Here is a 24,100-nt window from a genome sequence, read left to right on the forward strand (position 1 = left end):
TACATACATATATATATATGAGCAAAAGGCATGAGCATGAGTAAAGGCAATCAGGGACATGGGGGATTTTTTTTAGTTAGATTGAAAAGGGACAATGATAGGCTCATTGTTTATTAAAGTTTCCAGTAACTATTGTGTATTTCACAAATTAGTTAGCAGCTTACCGTGAAGATACCACTTGACTCTCGGGTCTGCACCATACACCGTAAACCCACATATCTGCTCAGCTGCGATGTGTAGCTAGCGTTAGTGGTAGCTAGTCTGCTGTGGCCTGCTGCAGCCTACTGCAGAGAGACAGTGCAGAGACAATGGAGTGCAAGCTCAGAGCATGCTCTGCTGGACAAAGTATGTGATTACACCATTTCTAAATCACCTCCAGCAACATTACTTTTTTTTCCATATCTGCGCATATCAGATATCTGTGAAAGGTCAAATCAAGCCCTATTCTATATCTGTTCATCACTGCAGTTTTGTGTTTTTCTATACATGAAATTAAAGGACTGTGGTTATTAATGTGTGACAGTTTTTCAGGACCATTTAAAACAAGTGAAAACCTCATTGTGTCATTTCAAAAATACATGTCGTCATTGAGAAAAGAGGCATTCTGTTTATTATTCTTGGAAGAAATGTGGTTTTGATGTGACAACAGCAGCAAGCTGTTAACATATCATTTTGACCTTTAGTTCAACATCTTAAAAAAACAAAACAATTGTAAGCCAACAAATGCTGACAAACAGGTTTGATTCAATTCTTAATGATGTATTTTTGTTAGAATCTGCAGCAATTCTTTGATGAATTGGTAATTTTGTCCATCTTGCGTAACCGTTTCATATTTTTTCTGGAAAACCTCAGTCCTTTGTTCCCGTCGAGCCCAGCGGTTGGTTGGTGGATTCTTTGCGGGGGGGGTGTCACGCCTTCCTGCCGGCCGACCTCATTGGTCAACACGGAGTGGGTGTGGACTCCTCCAGCTCCACCGTCAGTCCTTTACTCAGGAGGAAGGCTTCCTGCTTGGGCTCACGCCCCAGGAACTTCCTGAGCATCTCCGTGGCGTCCTCAGAGCCGCCGGGCCGCAGGATGAACTTCCTGTAGTCCAGACCCACCTACGCCAACAAAACAAAACACATTTTAACATGTAGTCCAGACCCACTTACACCACCAAAACACATTTTAACATGTAGTCCAGACCCACCTGTGCCACCAAAACACATTTTAACATGTAGTCCAGACCCACCTACGCCACCAAAACACATTTTAACATGTAGTCCAGACCCACCTACGCCACCAAACCACATTTTAAGATGTAGTCCAGACCCATCTACACCACCAAAACACATTTTAACATGTAGTCCAGACCCACCTACGCCACCAAAACACATTTTAACATGTAGTCCAGACCCACCTACGCCACCAAAACACATTTGAACATGTAGTCCAGACCCACCTACATACTATGTAGTGGCGTGGAAGTATAAGGTAGCATCTAATGGAAACACTCAAGTACTGTAAAGTACAAGCACTTCAAAATTGTACTGAGGTAATGTACGTAGTTACTTTCCATTACTGTTTATTAGCCTCTATTAATATCCTCTAATTCTTCTATTTTGATTTAATTTGCTGGTGATGTGGATGTGACCTGACCTTGGGGTTCATGATGCCCTCCTGCTTGAAGCGAGCGAAGAACATGTCCATGGAGAAGACCTCGCTCCACAGGTAGCCGTAGTACTGAGCATCGTATCCTCCGGCCAGGTGGCTGAAGGTGGCCGGCATGTTGGTCCCTACAGGACAGCACCAGGTGAGGGTCAGAGGTCAGAGGAGACACCAGGAGAGCTCAGAGGCAGAGACCTTTAATATAGAGACACCCCAACTTCCAGTCACTTCCTATATCGGTGCCACTGCCACGCCCCCTTAGGAGACTGGTTAGCCAATTAAGTTTCATACCATTGACAGACAGCCAATCACAAGCTGATAACCATGCCCATTTAGGGATAGAGTACCAACATTTTCTTACAGTTGACGGAGCCTGGAGTGGGGTGTTGTCTATTTAATATTAAAGGTCTCTGTCAGAGGTCAGAGGAGACACCAGGTGGAGGATTACAAGTTGTGTCCTAACAAAGTGTGTTAGGTATTCTGATGGAAAGTACTACTGCTATTACTGCTACCAATATTGCTCGTAAGATTGACCGCTATTACAAACAATTAGAGGTGTGAATAGTCACTGGCCTCCCAATTTAATTAATAATTGTGAGGCTATTCATTTTAATTTAATTAAGGCTTATTAATTGAATTAATAAGTAATTGCCATTACACGCTGAAGAAGGGCTGTTGCCCGAAACGTCCATTGTGTGGCAATAAATCTTTAAACTCTGAGTGCTGTCCTTTTCGTTTTTTTTTATTAGACTTGTTTTAGGGATCCAGCACCCAGTTTATACAGCCTGCCTTAAAGTAAGGAGTTGAGCGCGCTATCTTTGATTTTTTCTCACAATTTAATTACAATTCGGAGGGCTATGGTGCAATTATCGATACATCTTGACGCAATACAATGTATACATGATTGATTTTTTCTCAGTGTGACAACTTGCTACTTTTAAAACATACCGTAATTCAAAAAAGGACAAGGACAGCACTCCAATTTGAATATTTATTGCCACAGGACACCCATTGTGTGGTCATAAATATTAAGCTTGGAATGCTCCTTTTTTCCCCTCAATATTTTATTTTAAAATTTTCGGAACAACATACGAACAAGACAAACAGGCTCAGACACAGGAAAACAAAAGAAAAAACAAAGAAAAAAAACACATTATCAACATTCAGTATTAAATCGTGCTACCAGTCGCGTAAGGTGCTTATATGCTTATAAGAGGTATAATTGTGCCTGGGATCCCACACAGGGGATCCATGGGGAACCAGTCTGGCGAATCACCCGTCGCCCCCAACCTCAACGAGGTAGGCTAGAAACGGGTGTGTGTGTACGGTATGTGTGTGCGTGTGACCTGGTGAAGCAGGAACCCCCAGGATCTCCTGGCAAAGACGGGCGTACTCCTCAGCCGGGTCCAGACCAGACCTGGTGTGGAGAGCCTGGTCCACCTTGGCCAGGACGATTTGCCTGAGGTTAAACAGACCTGAGAGAGAGTGAGAGAGAGAGGTGAGGGGAGAGAGGGTCACTGTATTTATATTTAGTTTTTGATTGATTAGCCCAGCCAAATCCTGTTTTTGCATTTTGTGAATCATTCATTATAATATTTTATAATCTCTTTAGATTCTTTATATCTTATTTGTTTATGTCTCGTATATTTGTTCTTATCAATGTTACATGATGAGCACTAACCACACCGACAATTTCCTAGTATGTGAAAACATACATTGGCAAATAAAAGAATTCTGATTCTGAAACTCAAAAGAGTGAGTAAATTAATGAGTACTCTTTGCAGACTTTTTAAGGTAGACATTACTCCTCGAGGCGGACAGTCAAGGAGGCAGCCATTACTGTTTTGCTAGCGACGTTCCTGATTGGCCAGTTACGATGTCAACTATGAGGTGGGTCGCTGATTGGCTTGTCCACTTTGCAGTTTCTGCAGAAAGCCCTCCCAGAGTTGAGGCCAGATGGTCTTGGTAGAACTAAATGAAATGTGAGTTCACGTGACCGGCTGGTTTACTAGGCTATGGTACTGCAGTCCTGAGGTCAGGTGCAGCAGTACAGTATGTTACTGCAGTCCTGAGGTCAGGTGCAGCAGTACAGTATGTTACTGCAGTCCTGAGGTCAGGTGCAGCAGTGTGGTATGTTACTGCAGTCCTGAGGTCAGGTGCAGCAGTACAGTATGTTACTGCAGTCCTGAGGTCAGGTGCAGCAGTGCAGTATGTTACTGCAGTCCTGAGGTCAGGTGCAGCAGTGTGGTATGGTACTGCAGTCCTGAGGTCAGGTGTAGCAGTGCAGTATGTTACTGCAGTCCTGAGGTCAGGTGCAGCAGTGTGGTATGGTACTGCAGTCCTGAGGTCAGGTGCAGCAGTACAGTATGTTACTGCAGTCCTGAGGTCAGGTGCAGCAGTGTGGTATGTTACTGCAGTCCTGAGGTCAGGTGCAGCAGTGTGGTATGGTACTGCAGTCCTGAGGTCAGGTGTAGCAGTGCAGTATGTTACTGCAGTCCTGAGGTCAGGTGCAGCAGTGTGGTATGTTACTGCAGTCCTGAGGTCAGGTGCAGCAGTGCAGTATGTTACTGCAGTCCTGAGGTCAGGTGCAGCAGTACAGTATGTTACTGCAGTCCTGAGGTCAGGTGCAGCAGTGTGGTATGGTACTGCAGTCCTGAGGTTAGGTGCAGCAGTGCAGTATGTTACTGCAGTCCTGAGGTCAGGTGCAGCAGTGTGGTATGTTACTGCAGTCCTGAGGTTAGGTGCAGAAGTGCAGTATGTTACTGCAGTCCTGAGGTCATGTGCAGCAGTACAGTATGTTACTGCAGTCCTGAGGTCATGTGCAGCAGTGTGGTATGTTACTGCAGTCCTGAGGTCATGTGCAGCAGTGTGGTATGTTACTGCAGTCCTGAGGTCAGGTGCAGCAGTGTGGTATGTTACTGCAGTCCTGAGGTCAGGTGCAGCAGTACAGTATGTTACTGCAGTCCTGAGGTCAGGTGCAGCAGTACAGTATGTTACTGCAGTCCTGAGGTCAGGTGCAGCAGTACAGTATGTTACTGCAGTCCTGAGGTCAGGTGCAGCAGTACAGTATGTTACTGCAGTCCTGAGGTCAGGTGCAGCAGTACAGTATGTTACTGCAGTCCTGAGGTCAGGTGCAGCAGTACAGTATGTTACTGCAGTCCTGAGGTCAGGTGCAGCAGTACAGTATGTTACTGCAGTCCTGAGGTCAGGTGCAGCAGTACAGTATGTTACTGCAGTCCTGAGGTCAGGTGCAGCAGTACAGTATGTTACTGCAGTCCTGAGGTTAGGTGCGGCGGTGGCGGTGCTGCTCACCGGTGTTGGCGAGGCGGGACTTGATGAGCTTGTCCAGCAGATCATCAGGGATGGGACTTCCTGTCTTGTAGTGACGGGACATCCTCTGCAGAGGCTCCTTCTCCCACACCCAGTTCTCCAGCATCTGAGAGGGGGCCTCCACAAAGTCCCGCTCCACGTGGGTCCCAGAGAACATGGCATAGTCCGCCTGCGCACACGCACACACAGAAATGGTGACACAGATTTATTATAAAATACTAGGATGCAACAATACATCGCCAGACAGAAATCAACACAAATGTGTGAAGACTCAAATCGGTGAGATGAAAAATGAAAAGTGTGTCAAACTGATAAGACTCTGGGTTCCCAGTTTGGCACTGTATTGGCTTGGAGTATCTCGCAACAGATATTTTTCCTAAACGGATCAGTAAGTAAGACTACAGGTGGGGAACTGACCTGGGCACAGAGCTGGTGCATCACGTGTCCGAACTCGTGGAAGTACGTCTCCACCTCGTCGTGCTGCAGCAGGGAGGGGGCGTCGGCTGTGGGCTTGCTGAAGTTGGCCACCATGGCCGCCACCGACATCTGCCGCGTGCCGTCACTCAGCAGACAGCCGGGCTGCAGGCCGAAGCACGCTGCGTGGCCGTACTTCCCCTCCCTGCAGACAGGGGGCAAGAAACAATAAAGATGTGGAGAGAGTCTGACTCCTGTTGTTCAGAGGTGAGACCTGCTGCATTCTTTTATGGTCGGAGGCGGGAAGTGGGAAACGTGTGATATCTGACCTACGTGCGTTCAAGCTTCAAGTCGCATACCATGGATAATAGTATCAGCTATTAGACAGCTAACAGCTAACATGAACATTTCATCGTATGGGTATATCCAAGTACAGTATGCTGACTGGTCTGAAAGCATACTAAGTTGAAAATAACAAATGTGCCAAAAATGTGTTTTAATTTCATACAATGTTATTTTTTTTCACCATATACAATGTGGGTGGCCATGTTGAAATCACGTCAAATGACGAGGTGGGAACAAGTAGGGGTTGAGAAGTCATACCCGAGTTTCCGACTAGGAACTCCGAGTTGATGAGCACCATTTTATTCGATTTTTCCTAGTAGGAAGTGGGAATTCTGACCTCCAAGTTATAATCAAATGCAGCAAGATTCTGCAGTGACATCATGAGTGTTGTTTAATGGGGGGGATTCACTGAGTCCAGCTTCTTAAAATTCAATTCAATTCAAACTACAGTATAGTGAATATTCTCTTTACTCTTCTCTTCACAGTAAACTGAATATCTTTGGGTTGTGGTGGACAAAACAAGACAGTTGAGCATGTCATCGTGGGCTTTGGAAAACGCTGATTGACATGTTCACAATTTTATCGACCAAACAACTAATCGATGAATAATTGACAGATTAATCAACAATGAAAAGAATCATTAGTTGCCGCTCTACACTTTTCTAAACAGTGACAAATTGCTTGACAGCCAATAAAGCGTGGCCCCGCCCTCACCTGGGGAACAGGTCGAGGTAGAACTGGCCCACGGTCTGGCCGGAGGTGCCGTCCTTGACGCAGTAGAGCGTGATGTCGGGGTGCCACACGGGGGCGCCCTCCACCAGCTGGAACGACAGGCCCAGCAGCTCCTGGTAGATGTCCAGCAGACCCTGTGTCACCACCTCCATGGGGAAGTACTCCTTCAGCAGGTTCTGGTCCACAGCGTACTGCGTCTCCTCCACCTGAAGGGGGCGGTAGAGAGAGAGAGCAACTGAGAGGGAGGAAGAAGTGGAAAAGGAAGAGGTCCCAAGAAAAGTCTCTGCGAGGTGTCTGGGTAGTCGAGAGTTAAAAACACTCGCCTACCGGAGACCCGGGTTCAATTCCCGGTACTTCCAGCTTGGTTAGACATTCCTCCAGATGCAATTGGTTGTGTCTCCAGGTGTGAAGCCAGTGGGGTATGAGTCCTGGTCGCTGCACTAGCGCCTCCTCTGGCATGATCCTCCCACGCACTACTGTACGTCCTGCCGTGTGAAACTGCACATGTATCGGAGGAAGCATGCTGTGGCTCTCCCCAGATCGGCAGAGGGGGTGGAGCAACAACCGGGAGAGCAGGGGGAATTTACCAAATACAATTGGGAAGAAAAAAAAGAAAAAGAAAAAAAAGAAGAAAAGTCTCTGTGACTCTAAAAGTTCACTAGCCGTGATGCTATTTTCGCTACGCTCAATTCCATCAAGTTATGCTAAAAGTGTTGGCAATCTAAAATTCTGCTAGCTGCAATTGAGTTTTACTACAAGTATTATCTCTACTAATTATTTTGGTTGGTTATGATTATGAATTAAATTGTGATTTTGAAACTGTTCTACAACAGAGGTTTGTGAATTAGAGCATTAAGTTGATTTCAGAAGCCTCGACTCTACGCCAAATGAGTCATGGCAAACTCGACTCTAATGTGGTTTGTCTAAGTGCTGTTCACGTAGCCTGCCAAGATGGCCGACCCGCTCGTGCATGCGCGGTGCAAATCGGACAGTGACAGTGTCACCTGGGTCATGAAGTAGCGGGTGTCCCAGGCGTGAAGCTCGCCATTGAAGGGCAAACTTCTCTTCTGACATTCTTTCTCCTTCAGCTTGCGGATGACTATCCGTTCTTCATCACCCAGCGGCTTCAGCTTCCGACCCAGGTCCTCTGGAAGAGAGAGAAGCAGCAGCGGAGAGAAAGAGAGAGAGACAGAGAGACAAAGAGAGTGCAGCAGAGTGAGAAAGAGCAGCGGAGAGAGCAGAGAGCAGCATAGAGAGAACGAGAGAGAGAAACAGAGAGTGAGGAGCGCAGAGAGAGCAGGGTCACAGAGAGTTTGACAGCATACACACACATTTTTGAAAAATTTCCTTTAAATAAAAATGCAATTGTATGTTCATAATAGTTCCTCCACAGTCCTCCTGCAGGGCTGGCAGGCTAAAGGCGGGAGGGTTGTGATGTGAGTGACGTCTGCAGCACCCACCCAGGAAGCCGGCCACCTTGCGGCCGGACTTGGCCATGTTCATCTCCAGGACGAAGTCAGCGTGCGTACTGAAGCCCAGCAGAGCGCTCTTCTGCGCCCGCAGCTGCACCAGCTCCTTCAGGATGGACGAGTTCTCCTGCAGCCACAACACATTTTATTCTTGACTTTACAAATTAATTAAAGACCCAATATGCAACTACGGTATTTCACCTTAATATAAGCGGTAACACGGGGGGGGGGACCTGCAACCGTCGTGTTGGTAGGCAGGGAATCTACCGCTACACTACCCGGATATACAATATAACAGCTTCTAAATCATTTGGATGGTACAATGACTTCTAATATGGAGAATGGCACCTCTATCATTCCCACTGTGCGCCCGGGTCACCTGTTTCTGCATTATGGAACTTTGATGTTGCATCCCAGAGCATCGAAGTTGCCTGGATGTAACTCCATTTCTTGCTGCAGCTCCTTCATATTAAAAGATTTCTGCTGACAAACTGTACACTTTTATTGTGAAGATCGTATAGAAAGTGAAATGTGTTCGCTCTGAGTTAGCAAGATTGATTAGTGGCGCTAATCTTGACTAACACAAGTCAACACAACATTTGGGGATATTTTGGATACTAGGCATCTTGCGCGCTACGTGCACTCGCCCCGCAGCTCGACCACTGTGCGGGCTCACTTGCTCTTATGACATCACTGATGAATGACATCACTGATGATGTCACAACTTCGCATCTTATGGCATCACTGATGACATCATGAGTGATTTATGACATCGTGATTTATGACATCATACCTGCTGTGGCAGCAGGGGCTGCTGTTGCTGTGGGAACCCTGTGATTGGTTTTCTTTTCCTCTCTCTCCGTTTACTGATGTGTTTTTCCTCACCTCTTTGCAGCGGGAGTTGAAGGCCTCCTCCAGCTTCTTGCGGGTCTCTGGGACAAAGCACTTCTTCATGGTGGGGAAGTAGTGAGGGTACTTCAGGGTGACCTTCAGCTTGTCTCCATCCGCCTCCAGAGAGCCCAGGAAGTCTTCAGGGAGACCGCCTGCAGACAGACCGGTGTCAGGTCATGTGACGCAGACAGACCGGTGTCAGGTCATGTGACACACAGCGGCAGGGGGGGAAATCAAGATGCCAATTAGAACAAGACGTCCAGTGACGCCGATTACGGGTTTAGGTGTTTTCAGCTGGTGGTCGGGCAGAAAAAAAGAAACATGTCATTCTGATTATTTCACAGAACCTTGTAATTGCAAATTAAACTGTGATGCATCATTCATATCATCACAAGTTTTTCTTGTCATAAACATTTTATAACTTTCAAATCATTTGAAGACAAGTGATTTTGTAATTAAAAAAAAAAAATGCTGAAAGGTTTGGATTTACGGAGCCAAGAAGACCCCCCGACCAACCACACCACCTTTTCCAGATGATCAAGACAGATCAGTACGGATCACTATAGATCACTAATAGTGTGTGTGTGTGTGTGGGGGGGGGGGGGACTACGACAGTGTTTTGTACACTTTTTATGTGTAATTTTCTTACTATTTTATCATTTTACTTAACTACCCAGGGACTACATGCGGAAAATGGTAATTAGTTAAAACCTGGTACAGTACATCACATCTCCTTGTTTTATAGGGTTAATGCTCTTTGTACATTGTCCCTGTTCAAATAAAGAAGTTCCTTCATTCATTCTTTCATCCATTGCTTTCATGTAGTGCAGCCAGGCGAGCAGCACTCACCCAGCTCGTCTCGGCTGAAGGACAGACTGGTGGTGTCTTCGTTCAGATATTTGTTGAAGTCGATGCAGAGGTTGCTCAGCTTCTTCTTAATAGTCTTGATCTCCTGTCAGCAGAGTGAGGAGTGAGAGGCTGATATGTGATGCAGAGATATAGAAGGTGCCCACATCTTCTTAAGCATCAAATTCAGGGGGCTCTATCTTACGCCTGGTGCAAGGGCATGCATGGTCATTGCTAGTTTCTAGCACTCAAAATCTCCATTTTTCTTTTAATTAACACAGTCAGATCTCCACTATCTGAAGCTCCAGTTTCTCTGACTGAAGGATCGACAGCAAATTAAAACAAGAGATGATACTTTTTCAAAAAGGACAGTAGAGAACTTGAGTCACTGGTTGACTGAACGCAACAAGCACTTTTACTGATTGGATATTCTGTATTTTGGAAAAACTTGATGAATTTCAAGATGTCACATTTGGGAAATCTTTCTTCCCCGTAATAATGAATACAAAGGTCTTATGAGCAGCACATGCAGATGTTACAGCAGGAGGGAGGCGTCACCTCTTGCGTCTCTTTGGGCAGGTGCAGGCCATTCCTCTTGCCCAGTTTGACCAGTCGCTCCATGTACCTCCTGGACTCTGTGCTGAGGCTGTCAGCGTCCACCTTCTTCTGCAGAGAGAAAGGACACCACGACATGAGCACGCAACGCAATGAAGTCCCGCAACACATGATGTATGCCAGGAGGTCCACTCAATCTATTCTAAATGATTCATCTTCTTCCTCTTTACAGAAACAAGCAGATAATAGAAATTACTGCATGGCTTTTTGAATACTCAATTCTGATCAGACACATTTTCAATAAAAAGATTCCATACTTTCCCAAGACCTTTGTTTTTGTTTTGTCTGGTCTTCAGTCATTTACACAGATGGACATCTTGCCCCTGCTAAGTAGGTCATATCACTGTATAGATTATTTTTCTTCACAGCAGAATATGTGAGATGATTGATTGGCAGGGTTCCTACACATTTTCCATTTTAAAATTCCATATTTTTCCAGGCAGAGCCTATGTTCTTGACTGGATGTAATTTTGGTGCAGACCATTTAATACTTTCCCAGCCATTCTTGCGTAGGAACCCTGCATCTAACATGACTGCAGTCAAAATGTTTGGTCAATTTTGTTCGTTTCTAACCAAATTAACTGACTCCACCTTGTGGCGGAAACACGTTACTTCCTGGTTTCTGCAGACTGTCCTGCTGGATGAGCAAATCCTCATTGGTGTCAAAAACTCCTTAACGATCCTGCATACAGTACGTCTATGATCAATGTAGATTAAATAAAATAAAATAAACTCTTCATTTAACTAGCATCAGTTTGATTCTACTTACTATTCATCTACACCAGCAGATGGGTGTGTCCGGCAGTGTGTACTATCTAGCCATCATCTATCTATGCATGCCCTCAGTTCACCTCCAGAGCGATGATCCTCTGGTAGACGTCCTCCCTCATGCTCATCTCCACGTCGAACTCGGACAGCTTCTTGTCTGCGTCGGTGCTCGCTGTCCGCACCTCCTTACAGGGAGACACGTGCTGCGGGAAGTCCAGCATGTTCCTCTGCACTGAGAGAGGGAGGCGGAGAGACGTCACTCCAATCACATTTCAATCATTTTAGCTTGAATTTAAATTATTCCATTCTCCTCTATTCACCTTATTCCTGGACCTATGTTTCCCATGATTCTCAGCGGTTGCCAGTTGTCGACTTCCTGTTTACATTTTTTTCACTAGCAAGGCTAAAAATAGTAACGTTGTGTGGTTGCATAGCGGCAATATTTTACAAAAACGAGGTGAATGTCAATTCACTGGTACTGTATGGGCTTATTTTAGCCGAAATGGCTAAAAATAGTATGTGGTTGCATAGCGGCGCTTTTGTTTTGAAGTCTAAACGTCCAAACCGGAACTCCTATTATTTGGTCATTGAACGTAGCTTTAGCGGTCTCTCTCTTTCAAGATTCAAGATATTGTAACTCTGTTGTACTATTATGCACGTGTGAAATTATTGTGCTGGGGGGCTCCATTACAAGACATAGCTAGGTAGGTACAAAGTCACAACAATTATTATGATTATTTTAAGTCTCTTTCGCTATGAACGGTCCTGGGCGGAAACAGGCAACCGGCAGCTGGAAACAGGGAGGGAGGGTGTCATGGAAGCGCCCACTGTCTCACTAGGAAACTCGTGAATAGGTGGAGAAAATCCTGACAATACTCTTAATAATAATACTCTTTATTTATTTAGACAGCACTCAAAAAAACACTATTATGTGATTCTTAGTCTGGGAAACTCCTTGTCGAGAATAGTTTCTTGAACGGCCGCTAACAAACCCACGCCCCCGTGTCAAGATACCGGGAATGACGCTGTCCCTCCCCGTCCCCATTATCCTCTGTAGTGAAACAAAATGGAGACATAATCACTTTGTAACAGAGAGAACTTTTTAAAACAAATATGGATGTCGCGAGTATAGGGCTGTCCTCGACTCAGGATTCTGCCAGTCGACTCGGATTCAACTGTCCAATACGAATATTCGACTATTCTATAAAGAAAAACCCCAAAAACAGGAAAAGACAACATTTATGCCGTATCACCATATTACCATATGGTAAATGGACTGTATTTATAGAGCGCATTTTATATAGTCTTATCGACTACCCAAAGCGCTTTTACATGAATACCTCACATTCACCCATTCACACACCGATGGTGTCTGCAGCCATGCAGGGCGCTAACTGCTCGTCGGGAGCAGTTAGGGGTTCAGTGTCTTGCTCAAGGACACTTCGGCACACTGTCGGAGGAGCCAGCCTCGAACCGGGAGCCTTCCGATTCCCAGGCGACAGCTCTACCTCCTGAGCTAATGCCGCCCCATATCCAACATCTAAAACCAAATCTAGTCTCATATTGCTTCCCATGCTCAAGTCACCAGATTTGTTGCTAAGCGGCCTTTGAAAAATAAAGTTCCCAGGGGGGGATTTTGATTGGGGTGTTTTGAGAGGGGGGTTGGTCTTGCGTGGGACCCTTACGTCGCCTCACAACTTGGTTTTTCACTTTGAGAAACATGTGGAAGAGGCTGTCTACGAGAGCCAAGACATCGAAAACAAAAAATATCGGGCTCAGTCTCCCTGAGACTGAGCCAGCCGATAGGCTAACTGGAAAAGTGCCTGGCTGAGCCACGTGTAACGTATAGGGCAAGCCGAATAATATAAGTTCAGTGTGCAATTAAGATAGGCTAACTGGAAAAGTGCCTGGCTGAGCCACGTGTAACGTATGGGGCAAGCCGAATAATATAAGTTCAGTGTGCAATAAAGACAATTGGCACGTAAGGTATACTTACTCTATGTATTGCTTACTTAGACGTACTCCACTATTTTGCTCCTATTGCATTTAATACTGTTTACTGTTTATACTGTTTGTTTATACTGTTTATACTATGCTATGTTGTGTTCTTTCTTCTTCTTCTTATTCTGCTTATTACTATCGCATTACTACTGTGTATTTTATTTTATGCTATCTGTGTTATGTGAACGAGCAACTGTAACTTGTCCCAATTTCCCCCCGGGGATCATTAAAGTCTTTCTGATTCTGATTCTGATTCTGAGCCTAACCTCTAAATTAAAAAATAAAATGGGAAAAACAGAATTTGGAAAAAGGTAAAATGTAATTTGGAAAAAAAACGTGGACTCAAAGTGGGTCTACACTACAACAACATAAAAGCTAGAATTATGTGTGTATCGGACTTGAACCACAACATTTTCTAGACTTGAAACTATTTTTTACTATTCAAGACCTGGAAATTATCTAATTCATTTTTAATACTTTTCCAGACTTTCCAGACCTGCGTAGGAACTGTGGACAAAAGGCACCAGTCACCTGGTGCCAGCTTGACCTGTGGCTCTCTCTCTCACAGCCTGCTGCAACACAAAGCCTGCCACTCTATTGTAGGAGCAACGGCTGGTTCAGCGGCTTTCTGTGCAAACTGCTGACGTGCCGTACGACCACATACCTCCAACCTGCCAACTCAGACCTTTCCATATGCACGCACAATGCAGAGAGGAGAGGAGAGGAGAAGGAGAGGAGAGGAGAAGGAGAGGAGAGGAGAAGGAGAGGAGAGGAGAAGGAGAGGAGAGGAGAGAGCTGGGCATTGTGGGTAATCATGATCCGTTCTGGTACTGTGGCTAATGCTAGCTGTTAGTTGTAGGCTAGCGTTAGTTACATGGCAGTAAAACGCCACTGAATGACGAGATTGATATAACCATTGATTGATCAACCAGCCACCAGCGGGGGCTAGTTGTTGATATCTATAACGATATTGTAGCTCTAGTATAACGTTTAGTATAAACGATGCGGACAAACTGCCACCGTAGCTTTAAAAATAACCCTGCACCAGCCATTTGATTGCCTGCGAAAATCGGGAGTGTTGGCAGACCACTCGCGGCCCACCTGCAGTATCTGCCAACAGTTTGGGAATCACTGGTCTATGACATCATCACTGAAGATGTCACAATATCTACTGGTACTGCATGGTATCCACCAAGATACCATCACGTCAGAATGAGATGTTTGGAGCGGGGGAGTCTGGTGCAGCGCACAGGTCCTAGACCTGGTGAGACGAGGGAGGAGCCCGGCCGGGTGGCAACCCACAGAGCCCAGTCCCTCTACGTACCAGAGCCCTTCTCCCCCCCGGTCCCGGCAGAGTAGTTCCGGAGCAGCGGATTGCGTGGCCCTGACCACCTTCGACCCTTCCTAGAGGGCTGACCGTGGGTAGCTACTGGGACGTAAGTTGGGGCTTGGCCAGCCCCGGCTGGGTCACCTGGGCGAGGGTGTATGATGTTGCGAGACCCGAAACATCCTATGACGTTGGTACCCAGGGTACATCACTGAGGATATGTCCCAGTTGCATCCATGCGATGTTTTCTCTTTATAAGACATCATCAGAGATGTCACAATGTCTATGACATCACTGAAGATGTCAATATCTATGACATTATCAGCACTTTATGACATCACTGATGATGTCAACAAAGCTAACAAGACAGGAAGTTGCCGAAACACGCTACTACAGTAACAAGCTAATATAACTAGCAAAACAAACAACTTGGTTGTCTTAATAAGCCTCATCATACACAATTTAATTTCATAAGCTAATAGATGACGGTTACTCGGTCCGAGTTAGCTCGTGTTTTGTCCTCATTCTGTAGTCTGTGACCGTTTGCTAACATTAGTCCTCCGTGTTAGCATCCATGCCAGCTCAAACGTTTCCTAACTGACTGAGTGTTGGTCTTGATCCACACAGCACTACTCCCAACTAATTCCGGGAACAAAAGCTTCCTTTTCTACACAACTGTGTATTTTGTCATGGCTTTCTATGAAGTCTATTCTCACCCAACTTTGATTCAGTACAAAACCAGCATTTGCACGAAAGCCACTCTGTTCCTGGTGTCTGTTTTGTGCCTGACACACATCCCACCTCTGCTGGTCGCTTACAGGAGCCAAGGTTTCTGGATAAAGAGGAGCACCTATGAGGAGCAGCCTGTGGTGAGCTTCCAGTACCAGATACTCCTGGTCGCAGCAACCAGTACCAAGGGAGACTATGTTGCCTGGAGCACCTTTCCACATTTTAACAGCATGCAGGGGGCCAACCTCCGGATCCCAGCTGTCTCTGTGAGAGAGGAAGACCAGAACCAGGACGGGAAGCTGGACCGCCTCACCTTTCGCCTGCAGCTCCCTCTGAAGCATGAGGAACATCTGCACGGTGTGCAGCTGCTGCTCACCTTCAGCTACCAGCTGTTTAGGATGTCCACGGTGGTGATGCAGAGCCTGGCCTACCTGCAGCACTTGTCCTGTGTCCCCGGCGCCCAGCTGTTCGTCAGCGGAGACCTGAGGCTGCAGCAGAGGATGCCCCTGCCTCACCGCGGACTCTACGATGTTTACAATGTGTCAGTGATTGACGGCTCCAGCCCCTTTGCTGGTACGTACGATCTGGTCAACATCATTGGGGCCTACCAGGACAGAAACTTGACCACAGTTCTGTCCTGTCCCAGTCCGGTTTGGACCGTGGGACGAGCCGCCGGCTCGCCCTTCCAGCTTAACGTGGAGATCCGCTACCCTACGGAGGTCATTAGCTATCGGCCCGGGTTCTGGGAGACCATCAAGTTTGCCTGGATCCAGTACCTCAGTGTTCTGCTCATCTTCCGCTGGGTCTTTAAGCGCATCCAGACCTTTGTTTTCCAGAACCACGTCCTACCCACCATACCCATCCCACTGGGAAAGCCACACCTCTCCTGATGCAGCAGCAGGCAATGCTTTCTTTGACTTGTATACTTGGCATGGTGGCGCAGTGGTAGTAGCGCTGTCGCCTCACAGCTAGAAGGTCCTGGGTTCGATTCCCACCTGGGAAGCTGTGGGCGCTGAGGGTGTGTCCCCCACCCCCATGTCTTCAGTGCCCATGCTCAGGTGGGCTATCTCGTCAAAAAGGGCCTTTCTGAGTGGAGTTTGCATGTTCTCCCCGTGCTCCCCTGGGGTTCCTCCCCAACAACATCGATATGGACCAGGACCCCCCCTCACAAAAAAAAAACACGCAGAAGATGGTCATCTGACCAGTGACGACAACATTTGAAGTTGGTCCCCGGGTGCTGTACACAAGAAAGCTGCCCACTCCTCCTGGCTGCCCCCCGGAGGACGGACAAACCCGGATGGGATAAATGCAGAGACTGTTTCACCGGCCACCGTCAGCATGGGTGTGTGTGTGGCTGGCCGCATGCGTGTGTTGGGTGTGTTCATGTGACAAATAAAGACGGGTTTATCTGTCCAGTTCTTCTTCTTCTCTTGTATTCACAGACACATGATGCATTCTTCTCTTTTATTCACAGAGACATGACGCACCAAGTGACCAAGAATGAGGGTTTCACATACCGGAGCGTCCATAATATCAGCATCAGCGGGGGAAACGACGTGAGAGTGGATTGTACCAACAGCCTCGCTCCCCCCGGCGAGTAGACCGGTGTCAGCACCGGAGCAAAACCCAGTGGGAGCCCTGGCAGCACCCCCGGTGGGCGAACAAAGAGCAGCTCCGGGCGTCATCCCCGGGAGGCAAACCAGGAGCAGCACCATCGGCGCCGACAGCAGAGATGGACCCGCGGCCCAGCAGCAGCTTTGCACCGTGAGGACTTCCCTTCCGGCCGGGAAACGTTGACATCTGATGGATGGGTTGGAAGAGCAACATGGAGCACTGCTCTATCCCATCAGTGCTGCCTCTGTTGCCTTGTGCTAGCCCAGAAATAGATTTGAGCGTCGAAGGAATAGTATCCGTAGCCAGAGGCGACAAGGCAGGTCGCCACTAGTCATGGGCACCGAAACCTCCGGGGCTAAATTTGTAGCCCCGGTACCATGTTGACTCCACATGGTACTCCAGCTGCACCGCCGCAGAGAGAAAAGCTCTGCAGCAGGTTATCAACTGTGCCCACAGAGTCATCGGAGCCTTCAGAGTAAAAGCATGAATTGTGTCACTTAAGAGTTGTTGTTTTTTTTGCTGTGCAGGGCAACAAATGGTTAGAGAAGTAATAGTATTAAAAAATCGAATTGAAATGGAAAATGGAATTTTGAGAGAAAAAATCTGAGATTTGAGACAGGCTTGATGCAGTTATTGCAAGCAAAGGATTTGCAACTAAATATTAAGTATTATTCACTTTAATCTAATTTAAGTCTATCTGTTCCTATACTTTTGCTCACCTAAAAATTGGGGGTTCCTCTTGTCTCATATTCATCTTTTGATGTCAAACCCAAATGTTTTCAATGTACAGCAAGAATAAAGGAATTGGCCTCGCTGTTCCAATAGTTTCGGAGGGGACTGTATCTGCATCTTGGTAATATATCCCACTTCAAATGCATTTTATAAGCATTTCATTACATAGAAATATAATAGCCTATATTGCATGCTACAATAAAACCGACTGAAAATCAAACAAGACTGCAGTCACTTTAGCTGCAAAACAACTAACTATAGTCTTAACTACCTTGCCATTTAAAAAAATCAACACGGAAAAATGTGCTGGGTTAGTGCTGTAATAAGATAAAAAATATTCCATAATTACAAGCATACATATTAGACTATTATACTATAGGGTATTATACTTTTCTGTGACATTTTCATTATTAAGCCGACTTATGACTGCATAGTATCTTAATTTCTCAAAATATAAGGAGACTAAAAATGGCAACCATATTTCTATTTTGGCAACCAAAAGCTCCTTGCCAGGTTGCCACCCCGACCCGGCCCCCGATCAAGCCCTGGATAGATAGATAAGATAGATTATCTTTTTATACTTTTATTTATACGTATGTGGTATATGTGGGATTTTTTTTTGATTTTTTTTTTATTCCTCCTATGTAGCTTAGTACTGCACACTGAATTTCATTGTACAAGTTACAATAACAGCAAAGGTATTCAATTCTATGTCACAATGTCTATACCAGGGATGTCAGAGATACGGCCCGCCGCCCGGATCCGGCCCGCGGGCAGGTTTCATCCGGCCCGCGAGATGTTTTGGAATATATATATATATATATATATATATTTTTTTTTAATTGAATTATTATTATTATTAAATTTGCACCCCATTATCATGAACTACGTGTGGCTAATAAGCAAGCTAAGAGTTCATTCATAAGTTAATTAACCTGCACTACAAGGAAGTATGTCAGTAGGTCATCAGGTGTAAACAAAGACGCCATGATGCCAAGCTGGAATTGAATCGCGCATTCGGCTACCTACCAAAAAACAAAGGAATCAACAAGATGCTGTCGAAAAAGAGAAAGGTTGACACGGAATGCAGGCAGTTTCAAGAGAAATGGAAAGAGCAGTACCGGTATTTCTTTTGTGAAGTAAATGGGTAAATGAGACGAATTGATTTTAGTAAAAAAAAAATCCGGCCCCCATGAGGTCTCAGTTGAACAAATCTGGCCCTCTACCTAATATGAGTCTGACACCCCTGGTCTATACCATGGCATCATCAGTGGGTATAGAGACACTGCATGAGATAAGCCACGCCCATCGGGGAAATAACTCTGTTCACTCCCACCAGCGTCATTTTCCTTGAATTAAACATAGCTAAAAGCTGTTGTGTGGTGGGGCTGCACACACAACAAATGTAAAAAATCTCCAATTAAAGTTTTTTTTTGTACTCACGAGCAAAACAAGGAAGCCGTTGAGAAGAAAAATGTGGATCTAGCTGTCAATGAAGTAAGTTGGAGTGTTCATTTTACGTATATAAGATCTTTGTGTGCAGCACGCAACATAGGAGAACGCCAGGATTGGGGGGGAGTTTCAGGCAGCAGAAAGTCAGCAGACAAACGTGATCAGCTCACGTCTCGTTCGCAGTTCAAATGAATGAAGTAAACGCACACAACGTCTCATTATTTGACACTAGCCAATTCCTCCTAGATATCTGCAAAACTATCTGTATCTGACGAGCGTTCCTTTGTTCGCCCGGTTAGCCACGGTTTGTTTGGCTAGAAGTTGGCACGATTGTTGGTCCCGTCTAGTTCTTTGTGCTTTCCCCCGTGTTGGGCGTGGTTTCTGAATGATGACGCGTTCCGCAGTGTCTCTATGACATAATCAGTGATCATTGATGATGTTAGAAAGGTTCCAGTTAGGTGGGTAGTTGCAGATGGCCCAACATTAGTGTTGTCGTAGACGGTGACATAATCCCGTGATGTCATAAAACACCATTGGGACATCTCAAGCTATGACATCATCAGTGATGTCATAACCCTCTGGGCTAATGATGTCAGACATTGATCCCGGCTCCCCCTGGTCAGCCTCAAGACCAAGAAAAACTAGACCTGGATGTTGCCCTGTGTGTGTATGATGTGTAGCTCTGTTGGGCCCCCCTGTGGTAATGACCTGGGAACTCTTCATCGTATCTCTGGTGGTGTTGGTGCTGGTTCTGCTGGTCCTGATGCTGCTCTGCTGTGTCCTCCACAGAGTCACATCCAGGACCATGACCGTGCTGCAGATCCGCTCCGCTGATTCTGGACTGGACCAATCTGGACTGATCCTGACCATCAGAACTCAGCAGGACCATGCAGACCAGCTGCTGGAGTGGTTGCTGGACCGAGCCCGGCTGCTGCAGGTTCCCGGACCGGAACAGGGGCCAGAGGCTGCACCAGAACCCGGACAAGAACCCAGACCAGAACCCGGGCCAAGACCAGAGTCTGGAGCAGAACCGGAGAAGAACGTTGTTAGCATCATTTCTCAGTTTTTGTTTGGATCTGAACCGAAACAAGAACGTGGGCCAGAACCAGGACCGGAAACCGGGCAAGAACCCGAGCCAGAACCAGGACCTGGACCGGAACGCGGACCAGAACCCGGGAAAGAGTCTGGAGCAGAACCGGAGAAGAACGTTGTTAGCAAAATTTCTCAGTTTTTGTTTGGATCTGAACCGAAACAAGAACGTGGGCCAGAACCAGGACCGGAAACCGGGCAAGAACCCGAGCCAGAACCAGGACCAGGACCAAAACTAGGGCCAGAACTGGAACGCGGACCAGAACCCGGACCAGAGTCTGGAGCAGAACCGGAGAAGAACGTTGTTAGCATCATTTCTCAGTTTTTGTTTGGATCTGAACCGAAACAAGGACGTGGGCCAGAACCAGGACCGGAAACCGGGCAAGAACCCGAGCCAGAACCAGGACCTGGACCAGAACTAGGGCCAGAACTGGAACGCGGACCAGAACCCGGGAAAGAGTCTGGAGCAGAACCGGAGAAGAACGTTGTTAGCATCATTTCTCAGTTTTTGTTTAGATCTGAACCGAAACAAGAACGTGGGCCAGAACCAGGACCGGAAACCGGGCAAGAACCCGAGCCAGAACCAGGACCAGGACCTGGACCAAAACTAGGGCCAGAACTGGAACGCGGACCAGAACCCGGACCAGAGTCTGGAGCAGAACCGGAGAAGAACGTTGTTAGCATCATTTCTCAGTTTTTGTTTGGATTTGAACCGAAACAAGAACGTGGGCCAGAACCAGGACCGGAACCTGGGAAAGAACCCGAGCCAGAACCAGGACCTGGACCAGAACCCGGACCAGATGCCAGACCAGAACCAGAGCCACAACCTGGACCAAGACCAGAGTCTGGACCAGAACCAGAGAAAAGCATTGTTCGCGCTATTTTTCCGTTTTTGTTTAGATGACTGTTTTAGCCACCATGTCAGACTTAGTGACCCGACACAGTTCTGCAGCAGGGGAGGAAGAACGTGGGCAAGAGCGATGTCCAGGCCAGTGGCTGTGAAGGAGAGGCTACTCCTCCCGTTACCCCTGCCCAAATGGAGCTGGAGACTGAATAGCTCACCATGGTCGCCGTTAGCAAGCTTCTATCCCAAATGCTTGCCCAGCTCTCTGCTGGGCAAGCCCACTATGTTGAGTTGCTGGACAGGCAAACTGACACCTATGCCAGTGCCAAACATGAAGTCTGGACCATGGCCGGTTAGTCTAGGCAGGATATTTCCCGGGGTTACCCGTCTAGACATGAGGGATCTTTGTTTAGGAACATGAAGAAATGCTCCGTTTGTTCTAGCCGATGGCGAGTAGAGCGGGCGGGGGAAGGCGAGTTATGGAGTGGGGTTCTGCGGAGGAGAGCCTGAGGCAGGAACTGGCAATGCCCAAAACCCGCGCACAGGTCTCCATACACTGCATCCACAACACGAGATCTCTGCCCAACACTTTTCTCCCCTACTCCGTAACGCACATGTCTCACTGCGAAGTTCCCGATGCATTCTGACACATTCAGGCGATAACGTGGGTGGGGTGGCAATGTGCCAAAAAGTGAGCGCCTGCCTTGTTGTTACATCGCCCAAAAGCCTCAAAATAGTGGTCGCACTAACGTTAAACCGGTGGATTGATTTTACAAGTGGCATTCGTCATATCTGAGTTTTCAATTTATTTCTCCCGCTGCCCGCTGAGGGGTTCTCGCCGTTGCGGGACGGGTCCTCGCCAGCTGCTCCACTCCGCTCTTCTCGCTGGCTCATCATGCCCTTCGTTCTTCGTTGTGAGTCTTGTCTCTTCAAGCTGGTGAAGAATCTGGGAGCAGATAGATGGGCAAGCGGGGTTTTATACCCCGCCTACGGACCTAAATGAGGAACACCTCAAGGGGCGTGTTAGTGGCTAATAGCACCAAATATGAAAAGTCTTCAGTCCAACGCTGTCGCGGGAGGATATATGTCCATTATGCGAAGCCTAAAGAGGGCAGAGCTAATCGAATATGAACTGAAACTAGATGCTGGAGCCATGCCTATAGACAGGGCACACCGTAATGGCAAGCATGATCAAAGAGCCGACAGGCACCACCGACTCATTGTGGTCAAATTTCTGAACTTCAAGAATAGAGAACTAGTCTTTCATAAACTAAAGGAGTTGAAGAGGACCGCCCCCGGGATTTTCATCGGTGAGGACTTTTCCACCTCTGTATACGATATCTTATATTATAAAACATAATATTAAAGATATTAAATAAATATACCAGCAGAAAATATCCGCTATCAGCAGCTTCAACACAAGATGAGTATTGGTCTTGGAACAGCCCCAGCAGAGGCAGAGGAGAGGCTGACCTGTGTAATCCACCTCCACGTCGGCGAGGGCCTTCAGGGTGTTGTGGAAGGTGACGTGTTCGAGCTCCAGGCTGCCCACAGCGTCGTACACCTGCTTGGTCTGGGTGATGAGCTCCTGGGTCAGCGTGTGGATCTGATCCGGGGTCAGGTCCCAGCGCAGACGGTTCTCTGAGCAGACCGCCCCCGGGCCAGACGACACCACCGCCTCTTCTGCAACACACACACACAATCAATTATCAATCAAAGTATCACAATATTTTTGACCAAATACCCCTATTGATATTGCGAAAATATTGTAGGGATGACTTATTTGTCCTTTTATTACACAAATGAGATTTTTCATAAATAATTACCAGTAATGTGGATATAATGACTAACCGCTAATTGGGTAAAGTTCAGAACATGACATCACTTATGTCATGTCATATCCGTCTCATATCACGATATAATATCGATATGTTGCTCAGCTCTAGCCAGAATGCATCGAGGCTAGATAGATTGGTGTTGTGAGCTAACGATAATCCAAACCAACTGCTTTGATAATCCATCCTGCCCATGCAGCCTGCTCTCCTCTCCCCGTGCTGTCTCTGCTCTAGCTCAGTGAATAAGCAGAACGCGCTAACATGCTAACCTAACATGCTAACATGCTAAAGCCAACAGGCGGCTTGGACCTGTCACAAGTTCAACTACCGAGAAACGAGCAAAGAAAAAAATATAATGTTATATTTGTTCACTGAACCGACATGCAGCTAACATGAGCTGTTGACTGCAACTTTAGGCAGCTAATAGCAACTAGCTAACGTTAGAGATGACTCTCATTCATTGAGTAAAAAGCCAAAATGAGAGCCGACAGTTTGTCCAGACGCTGCTCACTCACTACTTTACACGATATTGATAGAGCGTAAACACATGATAATGCACATCACTCACCTGTCGTTCCCATAGTGCAGAAAGATTAATCACAACAACGTTAGTTAGTGAGTGCGCGTGTGGTCTGGCTCTGTCAGGTCTGCGGGTGTGTCAAGGCAGTTAGAATAAAACAATATAAAACTTCCGGTCATCATTTTCCAAAATAAAGCCCTTATGACGAACGTGTCAGCTTGCACACGCGTCGCATACGCAGCTCGGCCGCTTTCTTGGCACCAGGAAGGATGACATCACTGATGACATCACCACTGATGACATCATATGATCATCATTAGGTAATTAGGGAAATCACCTAGCCTAATTAGCCTGTCAGGTCACCCACAGCCCGATCGCACGTAACACAGCATAGCTGTGGCTGGACAAAATTCTGCTCACTCACACACACATGGACGCTTCTCATTCTTATAGAAAACTCGCATGTAGCGCGTGAGATTGGGCATCGCCTCGGCCTCGCCCGCCCTGCAGCTCGCCCACTACGGGTCACATACGCAGTGAGGCCGTGCTTGGCCTGCAATAGCCTCACCCAGGAAGGATGACGACACTGACGACATCATCACTGATTACATCATCACGGATTACATCACTGATGACATAATCACTGATGACATCATCACTGAACTTATAGCCTCAGCCAGAAAGGATGACATCACTGTCTCACTGATGACATCATCACTGATGATGTAATTATGGCAATAAAAAAATCTGGCTCCGTCAGGTCACCTGCACGGGTGCTCTTTACACCTCCTGAAAGTTTCAGCTCGATCGCACCTAAAACGGCATAGCTAGTGTGGCACTGGCAGGCCAAAATTCTGCCCACACACACACACACACACACACACACACACACACACACAC

The 24,100-nt window shown here is 46.8% G+C and overlaps 1 protein-coding gene and 1 pseudogene across 2 annotated transcripts; one reads left to right on the forward strand and one right to left on the reverse strand.

Moving 5' to 3' along the window:
- Positions 1 to 586: 586 nt before the first annotated feature.
- thop1 (thimet oligopeptidase 1) lies at positions 587 to 23,333 on the reverse strand. Its single transcript, XM_083648378.1, has 14 exons — positions 23,249 to 23,333; positions 22,319 to 22,528; positions 11,141 to 11,289; positions 10,233 to 10,340; positions 9,678 to 9,780; positions 8,823 to 8,980; positions 7,929 to 8,064; positions 7,473 to 7,615; positions 6,451 to 6,674; positions 5,395 to 5,596; positions 4,960 to 5,146; positions 2,994 to 3,122; positions 1,639 to 1,775; positions 587 to 1,100 (listed from the first exon to the last, which is right to left on the reverse strand). The coding sequence occupies exons 1-14, from the start codon at positions 23,259 to 23,261 to the stop codon at positions 939 to 941; spliced, it is 2,061 nt and encodes a 686-aa protein (XP_083504504.1). The 5' UTR covers positions 23,262 to 23,333; the 3' UTR covers positions 587 to 938.
- LOC310787045 (transmembrane protein 231 pseudogene) lies at positions 15,075 to 16,004 on the forward strand (annotated as a pseudogene). The gene has a single exon. The product of its transcript is annotated as a transmembrane protein 231 pseudogene (transcript).
- Positions 23,334 to 24,100: the final 767 nt, after the last annotated feature.

Source organism: Poromitra crassiceps, assembly GCF_964638095.1.
Source record: "Poromitra crassiceps genome assembly, chromosome: 12".
NCBI classification, from domain to species: Eukaryota; Metazoa; Chordata; class Actinopteri; order Beryciformes; family Melamphaidae; genus Poromitra; species Poromitra crassiceps.